General features: G+C 42.7%; 1 protein-coding gene across 12 annotated transcripts in view; it reads right to left on the reverse strand.

The window, feature by feature from the left end:
- Nucleotides 1–24,879, reverse strand: part of TSGA10 (testis specific 10) — a 140,221-nt gene that overhangs the window by 111,975 nt on the left and 3,367 nt on the right. The window contains exons 1-4 of one of the 12 annotated variants that reach the window (XM_053305725.1): nucleotides 16,127–16,164; nucleotides 15,164–15,322; nucleotides 11,676–11,801; nucleotides 3,121–3,336 (exon numbers count right to left, since the gene is read on the reverse strand). In XM_053305725.1, the coding sequence (XP_053161700.1) occupies nucleotides 3,121–3,291 (171 nt within the window). In that variant the 5' untranslated portion in view covers nucleotides 3,292–3,336; nucleotides 11,676–11,801; nucleotides 15,164–15,322; nucleotides 16,127–16,164. The other 11 variants (XM_053305723.1, XM_053305721.1, XM_053305724.1 and 8 more) reach the window with 11 other exon arrangements.

Below are 24,879 nucleotides of genomic sequence, written 5' to 3' on the forward strand. Positions count from 1 at the left end.
CCATTTGCTGACGGGGAGGAGGAGGAGCTGCCGAGAAACTTGGTGGCAGTTTTTCACCATCCACCTCATCAAATGGGGTGGGAATACAGGAAGCTCCTCCTCCTCCCACCGTTAGAGGATGAGGCGGAGTGAGATGTACTGCCACCACACTGCACACCACTGCCCTCCTATTCACCAAGGGGAAGAGTGGAGAGGAGTACATACCTGCTAGCTAGTCAGCCTATCATCACTATCTGCCTGTTGCGATGATGTCCCCCTCCCAGGTAAGCTGCAGCAGGCAGAAGGCATACAGGGTTGCTGCCTCAGACAGAGAAATACGTTGGGTGTGTCCAGCTCAGTACCACTTTATCACCCATAGAACATCTATTTTTAAAAAGTGAGTCTTTGGACATGTTCGAAGGCACTTAGCTTTAGCTACCAGAGTACTGTAATAAAAAGGTTGCACAGGTCACAAGTGTCCAGGAATCAGAATCACCACTGAGTTAACTACATTTGATGTGGGGAAGAGGGACCTCCATGCAATCTGGTATGGTGCTCTATAAAGATTCTGAGAAGGACTGTACCCTAGGGATTTCTAGAAGACATAGAAGACTTTTTGTAATTAGCATAATCAACTCTGTTTCTTTTTACCGTTATGAAAAATGAATGGTTTAAATTATTATAACTAGTCAATTGATCAGCTTGTTTTGACTGGTCAAATACCTGACCCAGCCCCAAGTTATACACAGGGGACTTTAAAAATGATTGATTAATTGATTGCAATCCTGAATTTACTTTTATAAAACCCTAGGATTTTTTCCAAGTTTAGAACAGTAAAATCACTGGGTTGGCTCAAAACCTGTCTGAGCAGAACAAAGTTATTTCTGAGGATCAAGGGACCCTCAAGAATGGTGTGGGAAGTGGCAAGGGGGACTGAGCAAGAATATCTGGAAATTTGGCAGAGGTCCCCTGACCCTCAAGAGCAACTTTGGCTAGGTGTAGGTAGGTGTTCAGAGGAGTACCGTGGTGATGAAGACTTTGAAAATATCTCTTGTATGAGCTTTGTTCCATTTGCACAGACTTGGATCCAAAACACTATCGGTGTGTATTTAAATGAAGAAAATATTAAAGATCTGCATTTCTTAAAATGTTTGGAGTACTATCCAACCAAAGGAAGATCATTAACTCCCAATTTAAAAAGATTTAAGCAAGTGATTTACAGACAGTTAATTTCAAGGGGAGCTAAGTATTTAGTTTTGGCTGGATCTTGTCCTGTGAATGACTTATCTAACAGGGTGAATATAAAAGAGAATTTCTATAACTGAGCTTGTAATAAAAGTCATACGCACAGGCTTACTAATTCTTGATGGTATAAAAATAACATCATGATGATGATAGACATGAAAAAAGCAAAGCCAATTCCAACTAAATTAAATAATAGTTTTCAGCATAATATACTATGATTTTACTTATAATTATTTGCATTAAAAATCCTACAGTAATAGTCTAATTCTATAAGCCACTGTACTGCCAAATGTGTGCACAAGATTGAGCACAAGGACTGCTGTACTTGCGCAATATCACATAGCGTTGGGCTGGTGTCAGGTTGATCTCATGATATCATATCAGTGCAACAGCTTAGGCCAGCCTTGTACTACTGTATAGTAGCAGTCACCCATTAGCAGGCAGTAGCGGCTGGTGGGCACTGGAGCGGGGGGGGGAACCTAGTCACGAAAGCAGAAACCTACCCCCTACCTCTACACCAGCAGGCTTGGGTATTTACCCAAGCCTGCCAGCACTGAGGAAAACAAAAAGAGCAGAAACATGGAGCAAAAGTAGGAAACAGAAAGGAGGAAGAAAGCAGAAAACAAAAAAGCCAGGGCAAAAAGCAAGGAGAAAGTCAGAAAGCAGAAAGAGAGACAGAAAGTAGAAAACAGGGATTACATCCCCCCTCCCACCAAACAAACAAACAAGCTAGTAAAAGATCTGACTTACCAGCAGCCAGGGAACCCTCCAGAGCAGAGAGCTTCCTCCAGCCCCTCCTCCTCTGCCTGAAACTTCCTCTTTCGGTCTTACTGACTGGTACAGCTGCTACTCAAGCTACTCCAGCCAATCTGATTCCTAGGGGGCTCCTCCTGGCACTGCCCCAGAAAGAAGGAAAAATGTATTAAAAATATACTCCCTGAAGCAACCAGGAAGTGCATTTTAACCCATTATTTTAGTTCTTCCTGGGGGCAGTTCCAAGAGGAGCCCCTTAGGAATCAGATTGGCTGGAGCAGCCTGAGTAGCAGCTGTTCCAGCCAGTATGACCAAAACACGTTACAGGCAGGTAAGGAGAGGCTGGAAGAAATTCATTGCTCTGAAGGTTTCTCTGGCTTCTGGTAAGTCTGATCCTTTAAGCTTGTTTGTTTTTGTTGGGGAGAGGGAGGTGCTGCCCTTACTGACCAGCCACCACTATTACCAGGTATACAGAGTAGCAGCAAGAACACCCAAATGAGCAAAAAGACGGGGAGTTTGTCAAGATAGAAGCAAAACTGAAGACTACTCACCTTATTGTAGTCATAAAGGCGTTTTGACTATCTAGGAGTCATATACAACAGTGTTTCTCAACGTTTTTGGAGTCATGGAATGGTACATCCTTTGTGCGCAGCTGGGGATTAATTTCTCATGGACCAGCACGGACCGGCACTCAACTCCTCACGGGCCGGCACAGGTCCACGGACCGGTGGTTGAGAAACACTGATATACAACATAGCATAATAGACCACTCAGCACGCTGGACTTACCCTTCTTACCTCTCAAAGAGTGCTACTGTAGTTATGTATGTACAATTTACTCCCTGCACCATCACAGAACTAAGGTACAGAGTATCTTTTGCCCACTATCTGCATGCATTTATTTTCGCAATATAACTGTAATATATAAAATAATGTAAATTCCAACAACTTAGTTGTAAAATCATCTGGACCTTTATCTTACAATTAGTTTTACGTATGTTAAACAGATATAGAATATCCAGCAAAGCAAGGCTTTTTGTTACATATTCCTTCCTCGAATTATTTCAACAACAAATCAAATTATGGAAAATAACACACTAAATGCACTACTTGTAAACAGTATTTCATTCAAGAATTCAAGTACCTTGGCTTCTGACAGTTCCTTGTCAGCACTATCCAAAACAATTTCTTTTTCTTTTTCCAGCTGTCCAGCTAACTTGTCTACATGAGTGAGTTCTTTACACAGATATTCATTCTTACTGGCCAAATTGTCCACGCGAGTCGTTACGTCCACCTTTCTATCAAGTAGTTTCATTACATGTTTCTCCAGGTCAAGATTTCTTGTTTTCAGATGTTCAACCTAGTGGATCCACAGAGCACATCATTCCATCTTTTACCTCTTAAAAGTCTTCATAGAAACTTTTGTTTATATCGTATCAAACAAATGTAAAGCAAATACCACAAATTTCCTTGGTATATGATAGGTGGTCCCTGCCCTACCCACTAGCAACTATTGCTAGAAAAGTTGCTGAATAAAAATAAGGCTGTACTCCCAAGTATGTTTATTTGAAAGCATAAACAAAACAAACATACATCATGTTAACATATAGCATATATTAAGAATAAGCATCAAAACCAATAGGCCTTATTTCAAGAAAAAATATTTTGGATTTGTTAAAGCAAAATATACTATTATTACTTTTTTCAGAAATCGAAGAAGTGGGACAAAGCTCACCCCACTAGAAATACACTTTGTGTCCCCTTTCAACGTATTTTTTTTCCTAGTGCCACCCACAGTTGAGTATACTATTAGTGTCTGTGTCTGGCCCAGATTGGGAGTAAGTTTACTGACACTGAATCCAGATATTATTTTTTATGTGGGTTAATCAATTATGAAAGTGACAAGATTCTCTTGCAAAAATTGCTGATCTTGGTTCATCAGTAGGCCCTCAATTATTCTAGTTTAGGTTTGTATGGCTCACATTAAGCCTTATTGCTTGAAGGTTTATGATATGATAGGTGGTACGATGACTTGTAGAGAGACAATTCTTAGGACCTTGTTTGCAGTTCCTTTGCATGCCCAATGTGTGTTAATGTATTAAAACAGATTCCTGCATGATTTTCATACAGACAGTATATGCAAGTTTTTATTCTACATTGATTCTACAAACTACTGTTTTATAGTTTTATGGTTTTTAATAGTTTTAATGTTTTAAGTTTTAAATTGTAATGTTTTAACCTTTTTACTTGTTTTTATTGTTTTGTTGTAAACCGCCCAAAAACTTGTGTTTTGGGCGGTATAAAGGTAAAGTTGCACTGTCAAGTCGGTGTCGACTCATATGTTCAATATAAATAAATAAATAAATAAATAAAATTAGGAAACTTATAGTAGTTTGGCCCAGAGACAAGATAGACCAAAAGCAGGAGGAAGAAAAGCCAGATAGCCTTAGGACCAGTGCATAGGTGTGTTTCTAAACTGATACATTTTCATCAACCTCATACAGTAAACTCTTCAGAAAATCTGCTAACAGAATGATAATGAGGACTCTTGTGTCCAAACAACAAGTGATGGCAGCAGACCTGTATGTAAAAGTTGGATCACCAATGATTTAATATAAAGTGTGTGGGGTGGGGCATAATTTGGATACTGGATGAGTGGGCAAGAGATGGAAGCTGAACCCTTCTCCTGTCCATCCCACCCCTCCCTAAACAATATTGTTGTTTTTCTGTTTATCTCCTGGAAGCTTTACAGGCTTCTACACCAAATCTCCTTCAAAAGAGAGAGTGTGTGTTCACACACCAGCCAACCTACCCCAAAGTCCCTTTGAGATCCTTGGACTCACTCCACACACAAATCGGGCTTTGTCTTGCAAATTCTAGCTTATCTCAAGGTATTTCCATGTTTTTAAAATGCTGGTATTAAGCTACTTTTTCTGAAGACTCAGGAGCAAATAGGGAGAGACACTTACGTAGAATCATTAGCATGATAAGAGGGATACTGTCTCTTAAATGCCAATGTAGCTCTTTAGTAATCATTCTCTCCCCCCTCCACCCATTGGCTAGAAGGAAAACACGAAGGCATGCCATGTGAACTTGTCAAAACAAAAACTGAGAGCAGAGGCGAGGGACTGCTTCCCTCAATGCTGCGAGTGTGATTCGAAGTGGCTTCGCTCAACATTTAGCCCCACAGCATGAAGCCATGTGTGAATAACTCCCTGGTGGAGGTCTGAGAAGCAACACCACTGGGAGAAAAACAATTGGGGTAAAGTGGGCGGGGGGGAGCAGGAAAAGGAAGGATTCAGCTCCCCAGTTCACTCCTGCTGTGCTTAAAATTGCCCACACACCCCTTTCTTTATATTAAATCAGCATAACTGGAGTTAGGCCCTAAAGGCATTACATCTAGTTACATCCTGAATTGCAGAGAAATCATAGACTTAAATTTGGAATTTGAATGTCAAGAAAACTTATGAATCTGCTAATTCAGCAGGCAGAGTCACTAGCAGTAAATCCAGCTTTGGCTTTTGGTCAGGGTCTTGCCACAGGTATGCCAAGTAAATAATGACTACTTAAGAAAAGTAAGAACAAGTTCATATTAAATATTCTAAAACCTGCAGTGTTCACAACAGATTACTTAGATGTGATCTCTTTATAGCTGTACTTAGCTTTATTAAAATTTTGAAATGTGACTTTTATGAACTATGTTGAAGGCTGACAGAATAAAGACAGGAGAAGTGCATAATAATAATAATAATAATATAATAGTGAGGCACTACCTTGACGTGGTTGTGGGGCTTGTGTGCTCTGATGAAGGTGAGAGCTATGCCAGAGGTCCAACCATACTGGACAGGTCTCACCAGAGGAGCCAGACAAAGAGTGCCTCTCCCATCAACAATATGGTGAGACGTAACTTTAATAAATCTATACCGGATCGGTCGTCGCCCGGGTCAACAAGGACCGCGCCAGATGCTATAGTCCCTGGACATCTGGTGGCAAGTGGGCTACAGGACTCAGGATCTTCAGTTGAGCAACCAGGGCTGGAGACAGCAAAGCTACTGGAAGAAATGTCGCTTAACCGAAAAAAATATACAAAAACTGCCAACAAGGAAATAATGATCTGCTATTACAAGTCTAGTCCAACTAGAAGAGGTTATTTAAAAACAATGTACCAAATTTGGAAAGAGAAGCATCCAGATACAGAAATAACAGAACAAAGACTAGCAGACCAGAGAAGATTCATAATAAGAAATAAAGTATTCACAGGAGTTGAGCTGGAAGAACTGCAAAGAGCAATACAGGCTCAAGATATGGAAGAAGAATTACCACCAACTGAAGCAGTTGCTCAGGCGCAGATGGAGGAGGTGTTGGAAATAGAGGATACCACCGTTGCTGAACTGTTTCAAAATCAAAACCAGGCAACCTCCCCTTTGCCTTCACCTCAAAAACCCAAATGCCGTTTAACAGAAAAGCAACAAGAACTAAAGCAAAAAATAATTGAGCACATGAACCAAACAACCACCAGGGTTTGACTTCCCACTCTAAAAACAGTTGCCAAAAAACAACTTGCTCAGGCATTAAAAGATGTCAATGCTGCACTTGCAGAAATAACAACCAATAATTTGCAAGAAACAAACCAACTCATGTACAGTGCAGCAACAACAACAACACAAGAGCTCGGATATAAGATCAGTGGACCTGTAAAAAAAGAAAGCAGTACATCACCTAAATGGAAGATTCGATTAGAAAATAAAATCTCCAGGCTTAGATCAGATGCTAGTAAATTGAAAGATATGAAAGACAAGAAGCTGAAGAATGAAAACACCAAACAGTATCTGATCCAAAAATACCACCTAGATTCAAGGAAAATTAGAGAAGTCCTGGAAATAATAAAGCAGCAAATAACAGCAGTGTCAAAGAAGATTAGCAGATACAAAGCCAGAATTACACAACACAGGCAGAATCTCCAATTCCAGTCGAATCAGAGACGTTTCTACCAAAGCATAGATGGAGAAACTGCAAGAAACCTAGAAACACCAAATAAAGAAGAAACAGTGCAATTCTGGGGGAAATTATGGGACAATCCAATAGATTATAATAAAAAAGCAGGCTGGATGAAAGAGGTCAAAAAATGTAACCAACAAATGCAAGATCTAATAATAACACCAGAATTAATAAGTGAAAGAGCAAAGAAAATTAAAAATTGGACTGCGCCAGGCGACGATGAACTGCATGGCTTCTGGCTTAAACACCTAACAAGCCTTCATAAACAACTATCAAAACAGTTCAATCACATTATGAAAGGCGGTGATATTGAACAATGGCTAAAAACTGGGAAAACTCATCTCATTATGAAAGATCCAGCAAAAGGTGCGGTTCCAAGTAATTATAGACCGATAACCTGCCTGCCAACCATGTTCAAATTATTAACTGGAATAATAGCAGATGAAGTGATGCAACACTTATTAACTAACAAACAGCTTCCAGTTGAACAGAAAGGAAATTGCCCGAACACCAGAGGCACAAAAGACCAGCTGCTGATTGACAAAATGATTTTAGAGAACTGCAAGAGAAGAAAAACAAATCTAAGTGTTGCATGGATTGACTACAAGAAAGCCTTCGATTCATTGCCTCACACATGGATACTAAAATGTTTAGAAACAACTGGTGTCAGCAAAAACATTCAGATATTTATTAAAAAAGCAATGTGCATGTGGAGTACACAGTTAACAATCAATGGCGAGGCACTTGGACAGGTTAGCATTAGAAGAGGCATTTTCCAAGGGGACTCACTATCCCCTCTATTGTTTGTAATCGCCATGACCCCACTTTCACAAATACTAAACAAAACAAGCCTCAGATACCAAACATCTAAAACATCCAGTAAAATCAACCATCTGCTGTACATGGACGATCTGAAGTTGTATGGAAAGTCCCAGTCAGAAATCGAATCACTGCTAAACACTGTCCATATATTCAGTAGCGATATAGCAATGGAGTTTGGACTAGACAAGTGTGCTGCATTAATAATGAACAGAGGGAAAATAACAAAAACAGAAGGAATAGAACTGCCCAATGGAAGCAACATCAAGAACCTGGAAGAGAAAGAACCTTACAAATACTTGGGCATTCTCCAGGCTGATAACATCGCACACACTGAAGTTAAAAGAAAAATGGGAAGTGAATACATCAGGAGAGTCAGAAAAATCCTCAGGTCCAAACTCAATGGCGGGAACATCATACAAGCCATAAACACCTGGGCTATACCTGTTATCAGATACACTGCAGGAATAATAGACTGGACCCAGGCAGAGCTAGAGATGCTAGATCGTAAGACCAGGAAAATCATGACCATCAATCATGCTCTGCACCCCCGCAGTGATGTAGATAGGCTCTACCTCCCTCGCAGCTCAGGTGGAAGAGGAATGCTGCAAGTCCATCAAACAGTAGAGGAGGAGAAAAGAGGCCTTGAAGAATATATAAGGGTCAGTGAAGAAGATGCACTTCAAATGGTCAAGAACGCGAAACTATTCAACACCAATGAAACAAAACAGGCCTACAAGAAAGAACAAGTCAAGAACCGAGCAGAAAAATGGAGAAATAAGCCACTGCATGGTCAATATTTACACAATATAAGTGGAAAATCAGACATCACCAAGACCTGGCAATGGCTTAAGAATGGCAACTTGAAGAAAGAAACAGAGGGTTTAATACTGGCTGCACAAGAACAGGCACTAAGAACAAATGCAATAAGAGCAAAAGTCAAAAAATCCACAACAAACAGCAAGTGCCGCCTTTGTAAAGAAGCAGATGAAACAGTGGACCACCTGATCAGCTGTTGTAAGAAGATCGCACAGACTGACTACAAACAAAGGCATGACAAGGTAGCAGGGATGATACACTGGAACATCTGCAAAAAATACAAGCTACTTGTAGCCAAGAATTGGTGGGACCATAAAATTGAAAAAGTTGAAGAAAATGAAGATGTAAAAATATTATGGGACTTCCGACTACAAACAGACAAACATCTGCCACACAATACACCAGATATAACTGTAGTCGAGAAGAAAGAAAAACAAGTCAAAATAATCGACATAGCAATACCAGGGGATAGCAGAATAGAAGAAAAAGAAATAGAAAAAAATCACCAAATACAAAGATCTACAAATTGAAATTGAAAGGCTGTGGCAGAAGAAGACCAAAATAATCACAGTGGTAATTGGCGCCCCGGGTGCAGTTCCAAAAGACCTTGAAGAGCACCTCAACACCATAGGGGCCACAGAAATCACCATCAGCCAATTACAAAAAGCAGCTTTACTGGGAACAGCCTATATTCTGCGACGATATCTATAACCATTGACAATAAAATTCTGGCATCCCAGGTCCTTGGGAAGGACTCTATGTCTGGATAAAACAAACCAGTCAATAACACCTGTCTGACTGAGTAAACAAGAAATAATAATAATAATCTCAAGAAAGGAAAGAGAAAGGAGAGAGTGTGTGACCTTGTAGCCTGCTTCCGGGTCCTGGAGGTTGTCATGGGGTGCTTGTAAGCACCACCGTTAAGAAAATTAAACTACCCAATGTTTCTGCAGGCGTACACACACACACACACACACACACACACAGCCTTAACATCTTCAGAAGAACAGGGAATACAATGGCTTGGGTCCAAAGAAATATGGGAGTAGTTATACACAATGAGGCTTTCCCACCCCCTGCTTCCCACTGCATCCCTTTGTGCTCCCCAGAAAGCCACTCCTGAGAATGAGAGAGGACCCTCTGGAATGATGCGCATCATTGAGTATGTATGAGGGCTGCAGCAGTGGGTGGGTAGGAAGAATTTGGAAACCATTCTTTTGTGCCAGTAGAAGTGCCTTCCACTCATGCAAGAAGTTCTTTGGATCCAAGCCATTGTATTTTTAAAATATCTTGATACATAGTTTATATATAATATGAGAATACCAAGCAGTACAACAAATATGTATATACCGCTTTTCAACAAAAGTTTCCAAAGCAGTTTACATAGAGAAATAATAAATAAATAAGATGGATCCGTCTCCAAAGGGCTCACAGTTTAAAAAGAAACGTAAGACAGTCTCCAGCAACAGCCACTGGAAGTACTGTGCTGCGGGTGGATAGGGCCAGTTACTCTCCCCCTGCTAAATAAAGAGAATCACCACGTTAAAAGGTGCCTCTTTGCCAAGTTAGCAGTTATGCTGTGTATTGGCAGTTTTCATTCTTTCTGAATACTTTGAATTTTGGCATGATTAATGTTTAAACCGTATCTGTCATCAGCATGCAATATACTTTCGTATATTTAGAGGGGCTTTGCAATTGATTAGCGAGAAATAGCTGTTAAGTTTGTGTCACATGCATTTTTACAGTTTCAACTTGAACTTGGAGATCATCTGGTGGCTGCCCAGGGAAGAGCCTTCTCTGTTGCTGCCCCGAGGCTCTGGAATGTGCTCACTGCTGACATGAGAGCCCATTGATCTCTGACACCTTTTTAAGAGTCCTTAAAGACTCATTTTTTCACCCAAGCTTTTTAACTTGACTATGGTTTTAAATAGGGATGTGCATGAATGGGTTTGTGCATTCCTGGGAGGTGGGGGAGGGGCTTTAAGGGGCAGGGAGGGTGCCCTTACCTTCTCTGCCGCTTCCCACCCACTGGCGCTGTCCCCAAAACTGCTGGTGCGGGGCTGCAGCATACCTCTCTGCAGCCCCATTCAGCATCATACCAGGTGACTGACGTGCATGTGGACAGCACACATGCTAGACTGCCAAACCGGTTTGGCGCTCCATAAAAGGAGCGCCAAACCAGTTTGTGCACATCCCTAGTTCTAAATTGTTTTCATTTTTGTCTTAATTAGTTTTATGATGTAAACTACCCAGAGATGGACATTTGGGGAAGTCTACAAATTTGATAAATAAATTAAATAAATAAATTCAGGGTTTTCATTCAAAAATTAGAAAGCCAGGACATATAATATAACTCAAGCACCATGCCAAATTGTTTAAAATAAAACTCCAGGCATCTGTGAATTTGACATGGTGGGAGCACATTGGGAGATACTAGGAGAGTAACTTCTGCCCAGTAAATTTGTCAGATTAGAACACTCGTGATACTTTTAAAATACTGTTATCCAAGAAAAGTCTCCCATTTAAGTATGCTACTGCTGTTACTGGAGCCTTCAAGAAAGTGAGCAGTCTTGTGATCAATGTAACATCAAATCTGATTCTAAAATAACTTACTTTGTTAGTGGCAAGTACAATCTTCCTCCATTTCTAAAGGATCCACCAACCCATACAAGGCAGTTTTTGTTCTAGTGTCAGGTCTGAATCCAGACTGACAAAAGCCAAGCAGTCCTGAGACATCTAGGTACAATAACTGCTCTCCATACCACCAGCAAACAAATGTGCTGAAGTTAGGATGATTTGTATTGGGAAAGCCCAATAGTAGACATGGATATTGAGTCATAATGACAAAATGTCATCACAGGTTGATTAAGTGCGAGTATACAATCATTACAATGTAATCATTGATCTTTTGCCATTTTTTTATCCCTGCATCAATACTGAGAGGACAAAACCATTTGATTTCTTATAGCCGAGAGATCTAGCTAAATAAATGATGTCATATTACATTTATTACATAATTTCAGTTGTTACAAATGGTAAAAACAGAAGAAAAAATGACACAACCTCTGATTGCAGCTTTTGGATGGTTTTGTCTTTGCTCTTACAACTGTCTTCTGATCTTGAAATTCTGTCACTTTCAGAAAATGGATCTCCTAGTCCTAACACAAGCTCTTCTTTTGTTGTCACCTTCTGGGAAAACAAGTTTAAATAACAGTATTCTAGTCCTACATTCAACTGAAAGATGTAAGATACATTGATATCACCACAAGGTATTTATACTTCAGATATCTTTGCAGCCCAATCCTATGCATGTTTACTGAGAAGTAAGATTCACTGTATTTAATAGGGTGTATTCCCTGTTAAGTGCACACAGAACTGCAACCAAAGTGCTTATGATTGGTATTGGACTATTATTTCTTCTGTGCCAAAAGATGATATAATTGGGTAAGTTCAGACGATACCATCTCTGCCAACATGATTAGGAAGGGGACACGTTGAGAGCGAACCGTGAGGTCTTCCATGGACACTATGATGTTCTAACATGTCCCTGATGTCCCTTTATCGTGTGGGAGTGGGGACTGTACATACAAATGAACATGCATTCCAAATACTTATTTAAAGAAGTATCTGGAGTGTGTGTAGAGGGGCCATTTGGTTGGAAAAACCCCTCCCCACATGATAAAGGGACATTCTAGGAGGATGTCACAGGATGGGTATGATCTCAGCATGTCCCCTTCCTATGCATGAGCAGGGACAGTATTGTCTGAACTTGCCCATCCATAATACACAAAAGAATCTATCATAATGAAAATATGCTTTTACAATAAATGATTAAAAATAGACCTGTGCAAATATCTGGCTCCAAATAACTAAAGCTGAAGAATCTGCATAGCCCCTCTGGTAACACACAGAGGCAAGTGTTCTCAACATCAAATAAATAATAAATAATAACAACAACAACAACATGCACCTCTGTGCAGGACATGGATCCCTGACTCCCAACAGGTTCCAAAGGCCCTTTAAAGGGCCAAGAACTCTGCTGCATTCTAGCACCATCTTGGAAAGTGTTCACAGAGTGCTGAGAAAGAGTCCTTTTCAATGCTTCTCCCATAGAGTTATATGGAGAAATTGTGGGAAGGGAGACCACTTCTCAGCACACCCTGTGCACTTTCAAGGTGGCAATAGATTGTGAGCCCTTTGGGGACAGGGATCCATCTTCATTTGTTGGGTTTTTATTTCTCTATGTAAACCACTTTTGGAACTTTTGTTGAAAAGCAGTCAGTCCAGCCATGGCCCCCTGGCCCTGCCCTCATGTCTGATATCAGACACAGGGGGCTGGCGAGCCACGCCCCTGCATCTGATATCAGACGCAGAGGCATTGTCTCCCTCCCAAATGGAGTTGTGCAACCTCGTTTGGAAGGGAGATCAGCCCGCGCTGCATTGTGGGCCGGAGCGACTCTCCCTGCCTGTAAAGTGATGTGCGGCCCCATTTGGCCCCACTGCATTGGCAGCGAGGCCAGGAGCAGCTCTCCCTGCCTTTAGAGACAGGGAGAGTCACTCCAGTCCGCGCTGCCAATACAGTCTGGGCTGATTTCATTGGTCCCCACGTGGCCCCGTTTGGGAACAAAATAATGCCCCCGCATCTGACGTCAGATGGGGGGGTATGTCAGGGCTGCGAGATGCGGCCCCTGATTGGCGGCAGACCGGGTTCTTTGAACCCTTTCACCCAATGGTGGCTCTGCCCCTGAAAGCAGCATATAAATATTCGTTGTCGTAGTAGTAGAAAGCAGCAGCTCTCCATTTTCCCTACCAAGCCTTTGAAACCAGTGAGAGTCTGTTAGGGATCAGGGTTCCACACAGGTGTGTGCAGTGGGAATGCTCATCTCTGTGCGGCACCATTGCAGCTTTGTGTTTTATTCAGCTTCAGCTATTTGGAGCCCAATATGTGTACAGGCATAATAAAAAACTTAATGGCTGATTGGTTTTGCAGAAAGCGGAGTCCTACAATTACAAATATTCTTATATTTCAATTAAACACTTACTTGGAAATAAGTTCTAGTTTCTGAGGATGTTCCCTCAAAATAAGTTGTGGCTGGGATTAATGCCTTAAACAGTAACATTATTCTACAAATGATTACTGGAAAACTGATCCAATAGTGGAAAGATTATCAACTATAAATAAAGTCAGGATAATAATAATACTATTATATACACAAACACCAACCACTTTTCAACAAAATTTCTCAAAGCAGTTTACATAGAAAAATAAATATTAAATAAATAACACGGTTGGTTGCCTGTGATAAATGATTATCAAGAAAAGTAGATTCTATTTTACGAAGAGAGAGAAATATTAAGATGACTTATGCAGCCTGATCCTAGATGCTTACTTGGAAGTAAATACAATAGTGGTGTGCACGGAACTGCACTTCCATGGTCTGGCACCGGGGGGGGGGGAGGTTCTTTAAGGGTGGTGGGGTGCACCGCTTTCCCCCCACTGGCGCTCCTTTTTTAAAACTTCTTGGGGCGGCAGCATACCTCCCTGCCACCCCTGCCCCCATTTTTGGATGGAAGTACCACGCGCGCGTGTGCATGATAGAAGAAAAGAACCACACACACACACACACCCCAGCGCCAAACCTTCGAACTGCACCACATTCGAACCGGTTCAGAGGCCTCTACAATGGCCTCCAGACCGGTTCATGCACATCCCTACAAAATAAATGTGACTGAATTCCACCTACACATTTAGTATTAGGGAATTAAAAATAAGGATATAGGATAAAAACATGTTTAGCTTATGTTCCCATTCCAGATGAACTGATTTTGTATTTAATCAGTCTCTTTGTCAATAACAAGCATCAACACTCTCAGTAATAAGGATACCTCATGTGCATTATATGTGTATGAGTACAAAGTAGTCAGGCTCCAAAGACAAGCTCAATACAAGTCTCAATCTCATATATTCATTTTTTTCTCAATGTACATCTTAAGAGTGAAATCACACAGCTTTAAGCTGCTCCCACTGAAACTTACAGTAAATCAAACACATTTTGTGCACATGACTTTGAAAAAGCAAAGCAGAAATCCAAGTAATTTTTGTTCTGAAAGGGATATTTGAAAAATACTTGATAAAAATCATATTGCTCAGACGCTCTCCACATAATTAGAATGCTTACTAGGTTAGGTTGATTTGATAATAGTGAAGTACTTACTTTTAAAAAAATAAAAAGTAGAATCTTATAGTTTTAGATTGTGAGCCCTTTTGGGACAGTGAATCATCTTATTCCTTTCTATGTAAACCATTGACAATTTTTTTGTTCTTGAAAAGAGGCATAGAAATAGGCTTAAATAAGGAATAAAGTATTATATATGTTTACTCAGAAGTCAAATTCAATGGGTCTTACTATCAAATAAGTGTGCATTAGATTGCAGTGGAAGTCACTTTTCCAACTGAATTTGTAATCAAAGTTATATGCTTGGTAGTTTGACTGAATGAAATTAGATATCTGGATTAATTATGTGCAAATACTGAGTATTTCTCAACACACCTAAAGGGTCATGCCATGCCTATTCTTTTGTTTTGTTTTCTTTCTGGTAGACACAATGGAGGTTGTCAGTCACCATGGCAGTGGAGTTTTGTTTTGCTTGAAAACTTAACTGCTTGGCGCTTTCAGAGGCACAAATCTAGTCAAGAGAGCTCCATAAACCTGCAAAGATGCAGACATCTCAAGAAAAGGGAACGGGAATGGTTTACATATTTCCCAAACATAATGCTAAAGAGAAATTCCCATTATCAATTTTCTATTGGTTTTTGAAACTTTTGAGGACAGCAGAAATTGCAGCTGCTCTCCGATAAGAGTTTTTCAGGACTGCAAAGCTAAGACGAAAAGAAAAGTAACCAAATTTCAGCAAGGACAGCTCCAACTCCGTCATCGCGTTTAATTAATCGCAAGGCTCCTCATTCCTCCGCGGCTTGCATTGCAAACCAGAGGGTGCCTTCTTCTTGCTTATCCTTATCTCTGTACCTTTGTTTGAAACTCTGTTTTTCTCCTCCTGCGCCCACAGCACCTTCTAGAGGCCATAACGGCAATTAAACTGTCCGCTCCAGCAATATATCTGTCTGTTTTTTTCTTTCTTTCCTTCCTTCTCCCTTTCTCTGTCTTCTCCGGGCTTATCAACTCGCTTGCTCAGCCTGACCCGCGACTTCACCTCCTTTCCCCTGTCAAGCCAGGCAGCCCCAGTGAGCAGCTGGACCAGAGGATGGCGGCAGCTCAAAGGCGGCGGGGCGGGTCGAGGAAGCCACAAATCTACCTCCAGGAAGACAGAGGGTACCTCCCACCGACCCACCAGTCCGCCTGCCCCCAAGGAGACGGGGGCTCACTCCGTGGTTCTCGTTCTCTCTCTCGTTAGTTCTCCACAACCGTGCTGCCCTCTACAGGTTCGCCACAATAACGTTCCCCTCCCCCCGCCTCTTTGCGTCTCCTGGTAACACCCCTCCCCTCCTTCGTTACCTGTTAGGTTAAAACCCTCACGCGTGCAGCGATCCTCTTCTGACCCCGCCCCCTACCCTTCATTGGCGCGCGTGCGCGTACACGGCGCCCTCCCGTCCCTCCAACCGCCGCTGGCGCTCCGATAACCGCGCTGTGACTTCGAGTCGCGTGTGCGGTGGGTCAAGGGAGCGCGCGCTCCTCGAACCTTTTTTTTTTTAATGTTATGGAGGTGCGCGCACGCGCGCGCCTTAACCGTGTGTGTTCCGTTGCGAGTTCTCTTGGCAGAGGTAGGGCGCTGGCGTCGTGTCTGGGCTGCAAGTTAGTGCGAATCGTTCAAGGATCGTCGTGGCCGGGGACGGGGCTTGCGTCGATTTGCATACACGAGGGTCTTGCTCTCTCGATCCTTCCGCATGTGAAAGGGCCTTTAACTTTTTAAGTGGTGAAGGGGCGTTGAAGATGAGGCTGGAAAATGCCCCAATTTAGGGTCCGTTTTGCGGACCCTAAAACCGTGAGAACTTGGTCACGAGAGAAGTCATCCCAAGCTTCCGATTTCTCAGAGGCTAACTAGAATTTAAGTTTGTTCGGGTAACGATATTATATATATATATATTATTATCTTTCCCACCTGTCGTTCTGTTGCAACTCAAATTGACCGGACTCGAGTAAACCTGTAGGTCAGCGGAAAAACCCTCTAGATCGGTTCCTCCCCCACTGCCTCGCTCATTACTGCAAAATGTAACTTCGTTTCAGCCCCATACTGTGATACGATCTGACCAATTTCTTTATCTCACATTTCTTTGTATTCCAGGGCTCCTGCAGCAGAAATAAAATGAAAAAATAAGATAAGATGGTTTCAAGAAACCACATACTTTATCACCAAAGTTCTTTTGGAAGTGGCAGTGGGTTCCCTCTTCAAAAGTTTCAACAGATGTGATTTCGTCTATCACACTGGAGTGACCAAATTCTATTGTTCAGCAATACAAGTTCGATGCACTCTGCTCGCTAATGGTTAGATCCAGTGTACAGATATGTTATTAATATGGCTATGTTTACATTTTACATTTGTTTTGGATGTTCAAAGACAGTAATAAAGACTGACTGACAAAAGTTTCAATTTATCTTTTAAAAAATGCTTAGGCTTTTTTGTTGCAAATGCATAGAATTCTGCTAGTCCTCTATGGACCCACCTGGGTCACACAGGATTTTGAATGACAATTATTCATTTGGTAACTATAAAAGCTCCCCAGGTGGTATAAAAATATTACTAACAAATATATAACCTTAAGACAGCAAAAACAAAGACTATGATAAAATACAACTAAAAACAGTTTTTTAAAAGTCTGGGTGAACAGGCTTGTGTGTTTGCTGTGAGTCTAAAAGAACATAATGATGGCACCAGGGCGCTTTCCAGTCTAGCTGCGCATCATCAGCAAAATGCCTCCATTCGGACAAGTCGCATTTGGAACGTAAACAGCAGGGGGAGCAGGCTTGCCTCAACTAACAACCCGAAAAAACAGTAACTTTTCCACTCCAGATATACGATGTCCTTGCTCTGTATCGCAGTGATTAAATTCACAAGGCATTGGAAATGTGAACAGCACCCTGCTGTCCGCATAGGGACTGTGGTGTCACAATGCAGGAAGTGTGGAAGCACACTTCCGAGATACATCCTGACCCTGTGGTAGGGTCTAGGCTGGGAAGCGCCCTGGTGATCAAATGGGATGCCACTGCCAAAAGGGCCCTCTCAAGTAGCTACCTACCTCACCACATTTAGTGAGGGCACTTGGAACAGGCCATCTTGGTGGGAGTAGGGACATATGGGGTGAGTTGCTCTTTCAGATAACCTGGACTAAAACCATTTAGGGCTTTAAAGGTTAACACCAGCATGTTGAATTGGGCCTGGAAACAGACTGTGAACCAGTTCAGCCAATGAAGCACCAGTGTGATACGATCGAAATGCTCACTCCCAATTAATCTTGCAGCCCTATTTTGGACCAGTTTCTAAACCATTTTCAAAGGCAGCCCCACATACAATGCACTGCAGTAATAGCTGGATTGAACTTGTAAAAGCAGAGGGAGTGCTGTTGATTCAGTACTCTACAAATGTTAACAGCAGGTTTCCATTTTTATCATTTGCTTCTTTCAAATAAAAGTAATGGAGTCACTCTTTGAAGGTCTTTTTGATATCTCCAAAGCAATCGGCTAGGAAAGATACTTCAAGCCTTTCCACATCCTGTAGATTTTAGCAGAGGGAATTTGTATCCAGGAGACTCTGCTTGGCAAACTGCTACCAGCCAACACAAAGCATCTCATATAAACATACCACTATATTTAGAGAAATCATGCTCTGTTGGGAATTGTGCACCAATAGCATCAGTCCCTTTTGCAGAGAATGGAGGAAAGAGAGCAACTACATCTCAAGAACCCCTTGGATTGCATCAGGAAGGGTCTTACATTCTTGATGCTTGACAGGTTAGTAATGATTGCTACTTTTAAAATAAAAAATTACTGCCAGGTGAAAGAAAAATAATAAGCTGTTCTGAGTTTATTTTAAAAAATAAGTGCTGGAGTATGTTAGGATTGTTCATACTGTACAAATATTGGTCTTCATATAACTGTAATGTCAAAAGACAGACATCAATACTGTGAACATAGTCTTGTATATTTTAAATCTTTTTCTAAGTTAATGCCACTTCTATATATGCAGTCTCTTGTACACGCTTATGTGATAGCTGGTATCAAATAAGCAAATATTTATCAGCATTGTGTTTGCTCACCAAAGGTCTGTTGCATCTGTAAAGCAATTTGCAGTTCTCATAGACATACAGAATATGCTTGCAATATATTTTGCATATGCTATGTGCTTTGGACATAAATGACACCAATTGAATTGACAAAACTTGCACAAAAAAATCTACTTTTCCTCCTTGAGGAAGCACTTCAAGTAGAGCAGCATAATTGAGGATTTGACTAGAACATGTGACTGGTTGATTGGCCTCCTGAAAACCTTGCAATTTAAGATGTCAGTGAAAATAAGCTAATATGATCAATAGAGTGGATAATGGTTGCCACCGGCTCATCTGGTGGCTACTCGGGGACACTGTGGGCTTTGGAATACACTCCCTGTATATATCAGGCGGTATATAAATATGATAAATACATACATGCTTACATAGTGAGATATGTTACTGAATATTCAGATGATACAAGAAGTTAAGCATGGTACAGAATGATGGAACTGCATAACTGCAAGAACACTTAAGATAATGTAATCCAACATCCAATATGGATATTGCATCATAACACCTCTAATTGGTTAGTCCACACAATCCAATTTATACATGTCAGAAGCATAGAGGCACATCATATCAAACATAAATTCTGCCATTTCCCTGGCTAAATCTTAAAAAGGGGTTATCCTCTTTCCTTCCAATGGATCTTAGAGCTCCTGAGCCTTATACTCCCTTATACTTCATTTAGTCCAGGAATTCCCAACCTTAAGAGAGAGCACACAAACACTACAGTCTACAGGCTGCTACAGTCACTGGCTTACATCCAGACAAAGTTATTGAGGAGTTAAAAGGTAGTTGTTCAGGGTTGTGAGAGTGCTGGTATGTGCCCCTCCTCCCTTGAATCAGAATCTGGAACCATCAATTACCCGCTGTGATGTGTTTAATGAATACTTTGTGGGGGAAATCTCTCATATTCAGGCTGACTTTGACATAGTCTCCACAATTACTTCAGTGTCTGATGTGGATGTGTCCAGCTACTCCTCTTGTGTGGTTAGGTTGGATCAGTTCCAGTTTGTGACTCCTGAGGATGTGGAAAAGCTGCTTGGAGCAGTACCACCTGTTCTTTTGACCCTTGCCCGACATGGCTTATACTATCTGGCAGGGGCGTTGTCATAGAAGGCCTAGTAAAGATCATAAATGCTTCTCTGAGAGAGGGCAGGATGCCTCCTTGCCTTAAGGAGACAATTATTAGACCACTTCTGAAGAAGCCTGCCTTGGATCCCTCAGAGTTGAATAACTACAGGCCTGTCTCCAACCTTCCATGGCTGGGCAAGGTAATTGAGAGGGTGGTGGCCTCCCAGCTCCAGACAGTCTTGGAGGAAACTGATTATCTAGACCCATTTCAGACTGGCTTCAGGTGGGCTATGGAGTGGGGACTGCCTTGGTCAGCCTGATGGATGATCTCCAATTGGGAACTGACAGAGGAAGTGTGACTCTGTTGGTCCTTTTGGATCTCTCAGGTGTCACGAGCTCACTTGATGGAAGATGCTGGCCAGAGATATATGATACAATAGCCAGTAGCTCAGGTTTCAGTTTTATTGTTAAATAGACAGGTTTAGCAGCCTCACCAGGAATACAGAAGTAAGGAGCGAGAAGCCAAATTCCAAGGTCACAATCTCTCTGACAGTGGCTCAAGCTGATTTGACGTGTTGTTTCCAGCAGTTGTTCAAGGCACAGGCTGCCTGCTTTATAGTCAGCAGCCACGTGTACTTAATCAACACTCCACCCCCGCCAGCTGCCATAGATTCAATCCGGCTCCTGCTACCTCCTCGCAAACCGATTACTCCTCCGTAATTCCCTCACCTGTTGCTGACGTTTTTTCCCATCTGTGTCCTCGAGGAGATAGTGGCCGTTCAAACTCTGGCTCATTTCCTGACCCTTCTCTCCAAAGGTCACCCGGCCCTGCTGGCTCCTCCTGTGCCAAAAACTCACCCTGGCCTGTCTCAATTATCTCCCCATTCATATCACTGGCCTGCTCCTCCTCAGGTGCCTTCCCACCTTCTAGTAAGTCGCCTGCCCCCCACTCCTCTCCAGTGTCTTCGAGTGGGGGCATGACATTGGCGGCTTTCAATACTATCAACCATAGTATCCTTCTGGTGTCATTTAAATTCAGAATCCTCTTCCTTTAGCGTAAATATATGTATAACTTGTATTTAACCTCTGTTTTTTAAAGGTGCTTGTCTTATATTCAGAGTCATCTTATATTTGGGTAAATATGGTACAAACTTCAGCCAGAACTGCCTGGAAAATAAGTATATTTTCTGTTAACTGAGCAAAGAGGCACCTTTTAAAAGTGGTGATTCTCTTTATTTAGCAGGGGAAGAGCAACTTGCCCTAACCATCCACAGCATAGCATCCCACAGATGGGAGAAAGACGGGTTGCTAACAAGTTGGTTTCAAGCATTTTCAATGTTTTTCAAGTCTCTGAAATGGTAAACTGAAAATAAATGAAAATTAATACTGCCAAAACATACTGTATAGTGGTCTGTAGAATAAAATACTGGGTTTTAGTCAACCTGAAACAGAATGGAGACAATATTCAAGTGAATTTCAACATCAATCTCAGCTATTAATACTGTTATACTGGAGATTTCTTTGATATTCATCATATAACTGAGACATGGTTGGGGGGAGGCTAGTGGCCTGGTATGGGCTCAGCTCCTCCCTACTAGGTACTCTGTGTTGGAGCAGTTTAGGGGAAGGGGGCGGTGGGGTGGAGTGGCTGTGATCCATCAGAATAATATCTCCCTTACCAGAATCTCTGTGAGAGAACTGGACCATATTGAGTGTATGTATCTTGGCCTGGGACTCATGATATATTGGGGATTCTATTTGTGTACCGAGTACCCTGTTGCCCAATGGAGTCCCTAAAGGAGCTGATCACAGAATTGGTGTTGGAGTCACCCAGGCTTTTGGTGTTGAGTGACTTCAATATTCACTTCGCGTCTGACTTGTCTGGTGCAGCTCAGGAGTTCATAGTGGCCATGACAACTATGGGCCTATCCCAATTGGTCATGGGGCCAACACTAGGGATGTGCACGGAACCAGGTGGGGGTGGTTCAGTGGCACCAGGGGTTCTGCTTTAAGAGTGGGGGAGGGTGCACTTACCCCAACCTCCGCTCTTCCCCTGACAGCGCTCCTTTATTCTGAAGTTAATCGGGGAGGCAGAGTACCTCCTTGCCGCCCTGTTGCCCCTGGATACAACCGTTGTCCGGATACGACCGGAAGTATCCACTGAGCCTGCACCTGCCAGCACGGGCACACACACATTGGGTGCGCCCGTGCAACGGCATGATGTGTGCGCACACCCATGCCAGTGTGCACAGGTGCAGCAGATACTTCCAGTTGTATCTGGACAACAGCAATAGGGAGGCAGGGAGGTATTCTGCTTTCCCAATCAACTTCAGAATAAAAGAGTGCCGGTGGGGAAAGAGTGGAGGGAGTGGGAAGTACACCCTCCTCCACTCTTAAAGTAGCACCCCTGTCACCATCGAACTGGTGGAATTGGCCACCTTTCAAACTGGTTCAGAGGCCCATAAGGGGCCTCCGAACTTGTTTCATGAACATCCCTAGCCAACACACACTGCTGGTAACACTCTTGATTTGGTCTTTTGCACAGATCAGGATGGTGTTCTGTGAGTGGAGACTCCTAAAGTGTCTCCATTGTCATGGACGGACCACCATCTGATTAAGGTTGGTTTCCTGGCCACAACCCACCTCTTCAGGCGTGCAGGACCTATTAGGATGGTCCCCTCCCCCCCAAAAGCTATTGGATCCTGTAGGATTCCAAGTGGCCTTGGAGGGTTTTAGAGTTGGTTCTGCAAGTGAGACTGTTCATGCCCTGGTGGGGACCTGGAACAGGGAGCTTACCAGGGCACCCCTAAGCCTCTTCTCTGTTCTGCTTCAAAATTGGCCCCATGCAGGGGTAAAGCTACTATTGAGCAAATGCGTTCAAAGAACCCAGGCCACCAATGAAAAGGGCCGCTGGAGCCCCCATTGCATGTGATGTCATACACAGAAGGGGCATGGCCCAATTGCCAGAAGGCCCATTCCAGTCTTCCCTCTCTCATTTCCAGGCAGTGCTTGCTGCCTGACAGCATTTAATTCCCTTCCTCTCCCTCCAGCGAGGGAGAAGAAAGGCAATAAATGCTGTTGCTGCCTGAAATGAGAGCGGGAGAACTTGCTCAGGCTATTCCAAGCCCAAGTCACATCCCCATGAGCATGATATCACACGCAAAGGGGGCATGGCCTGGGCTTTGGATAGCCTGAGTGAGCTGTCCCCCTCTCATATCTCTCATGTTTGCTCTCCCTCTCTCATTTATCTCATGTTTGCTGACTGACAGTATTTATTTCTCCTCCTCTCCCTTGCTGAAGGGAGAAGAAGGGAAATACCCGCTGTCAGGCAGCAAACCCCGCCTGAAATGAGAGGAGAAAGCTTGCTCTGGGTTCTTTGGAGCCCAAGCCATGCCCCCGTGCATGTGACGTCATGCACATGGAGTGTCACTGGTGGGGCTGCTGGGCAGGGCAGAACACAGGCTACCATTCGGCTGGCTTAGCCACTGGCCCCAGGGTAGACTGAACAGCTATGAGAGCTGAAGCAGCAAGGGAGAAGACTAACATCTATCAGGGAGGCTGTTAGAGATGGTGTAGTTGACATCATAAATGCCTCGATGCAGGAGGGCAGGATGTCTCCATGTTTGAAGAAGGCAATTGTAAGACCTCTACTTAAGAAGCCTGCCCTAGAGGCCTCAGTGATGGATAATTATAGGCCAGTCTCCAACCTCTCTTGGGTGGGCAAGGTAATTGAGAGGGTAGTGGCTGATCAGCTCCAGGCAGTTTTGGAAGATACTGATTATCTAGATCCATTTCAAATTGGCTATAGAGCAGGTTATGGGGTGGAGACAACCTTGGTTGGCATGATGGATGATCTCTATCAAGAAATGGACAGAGGGAGTGTGACTCTGTTGGCTCTTCTGGACCTCTCTGAAGCTTTCAATACTATCAACCATGGTAGCCTTCTGGATCGTTTGAAGGATTTGGGAATAGGTGGTACTGCTTTGCAGTGGTTCCATTCCTACATGAAACCACTGGGTGAGATCATCAAGAGATTTGGAGCAGGGTATTATCAATATACTGATGACACCCAAATCTATTTCTCCATAATATCATCATCTTCAGGAAATAACATAACCCCCCTAAATGCCTGCCTACAGGCAGTAATGGACTGGATGAGGGATAATAAATTGGAACTGAATCTAAACAGGATGGAGGTACTCATGGTAAGGGGTCATACTTTGAGGGGTGTGATTGATGGGGTTGCACTCCCCGCGAAGGAACAGGTATGTAACTTGAAAGTGCTTCTGGACCCAGGATTCACTCTGGTTTCTCAGGCTGAGCCTATAGCCAGGAGCGCTTTCTATCAACTTTGGTTGATCTGACAGCTGCGTTCGTTGCTTGAAGACAATGATCTCAGAACTGTGGTGCACTCTCTGGTAACCTCTAAGCTTGACTACTGCAATGCGTTCTACGTGGGGCTGCCTTTGTATGTAGTTTGTAAACTTCAGTTGGTCCAAAATGCAGCAGCTAGATTGGTGTCCGGATATTCTCGGAGAGACCAGATTATGCCTGTTTTAAAACAACTGCATTGGCTGGCAATAGGTTTCTGGGCAAAATACAAAGTGCTGGTAATTACTTTTAAAGTCCTAAATGGCTTAGGACCAGGTTACCTAGGATAATGTTTTCTTCTGCATGATCCCCACTGCATATTAAGGTCATCAAGAGAGGTCTGTCTCCAGATGCTTCCAGCTTGTACGGCGGCAACTCGGGAGCGGGTCTTCTCTGTAGTAACTCCTGGACTGTGGAATGCACTCCCTATAGACATTCATGGCTTAACATCTTTACCAGCCTTCAAAAGAGCCCTTAAGACACATTTTTAAGCCTGGCTTTTAGTAATTTTTGAATTTTTAAAATTGTTTTAATAGC

The sequence above is a fragment of the Hemicordylus capensis genome, chromosome 3, assembly GCF_027244095.1.
Source record: "Hemicordylus capensis ecotype Gifberg chromosome 3, rHemCap1.1.pri, whole genome shotgun sequence".
Lineage (NCBI taxonomy): Eukaryota > Metazoa > Chordata > Lepidosauria > Squamata > Cordylidae > Hemicordylus > Hemicordylus capensis.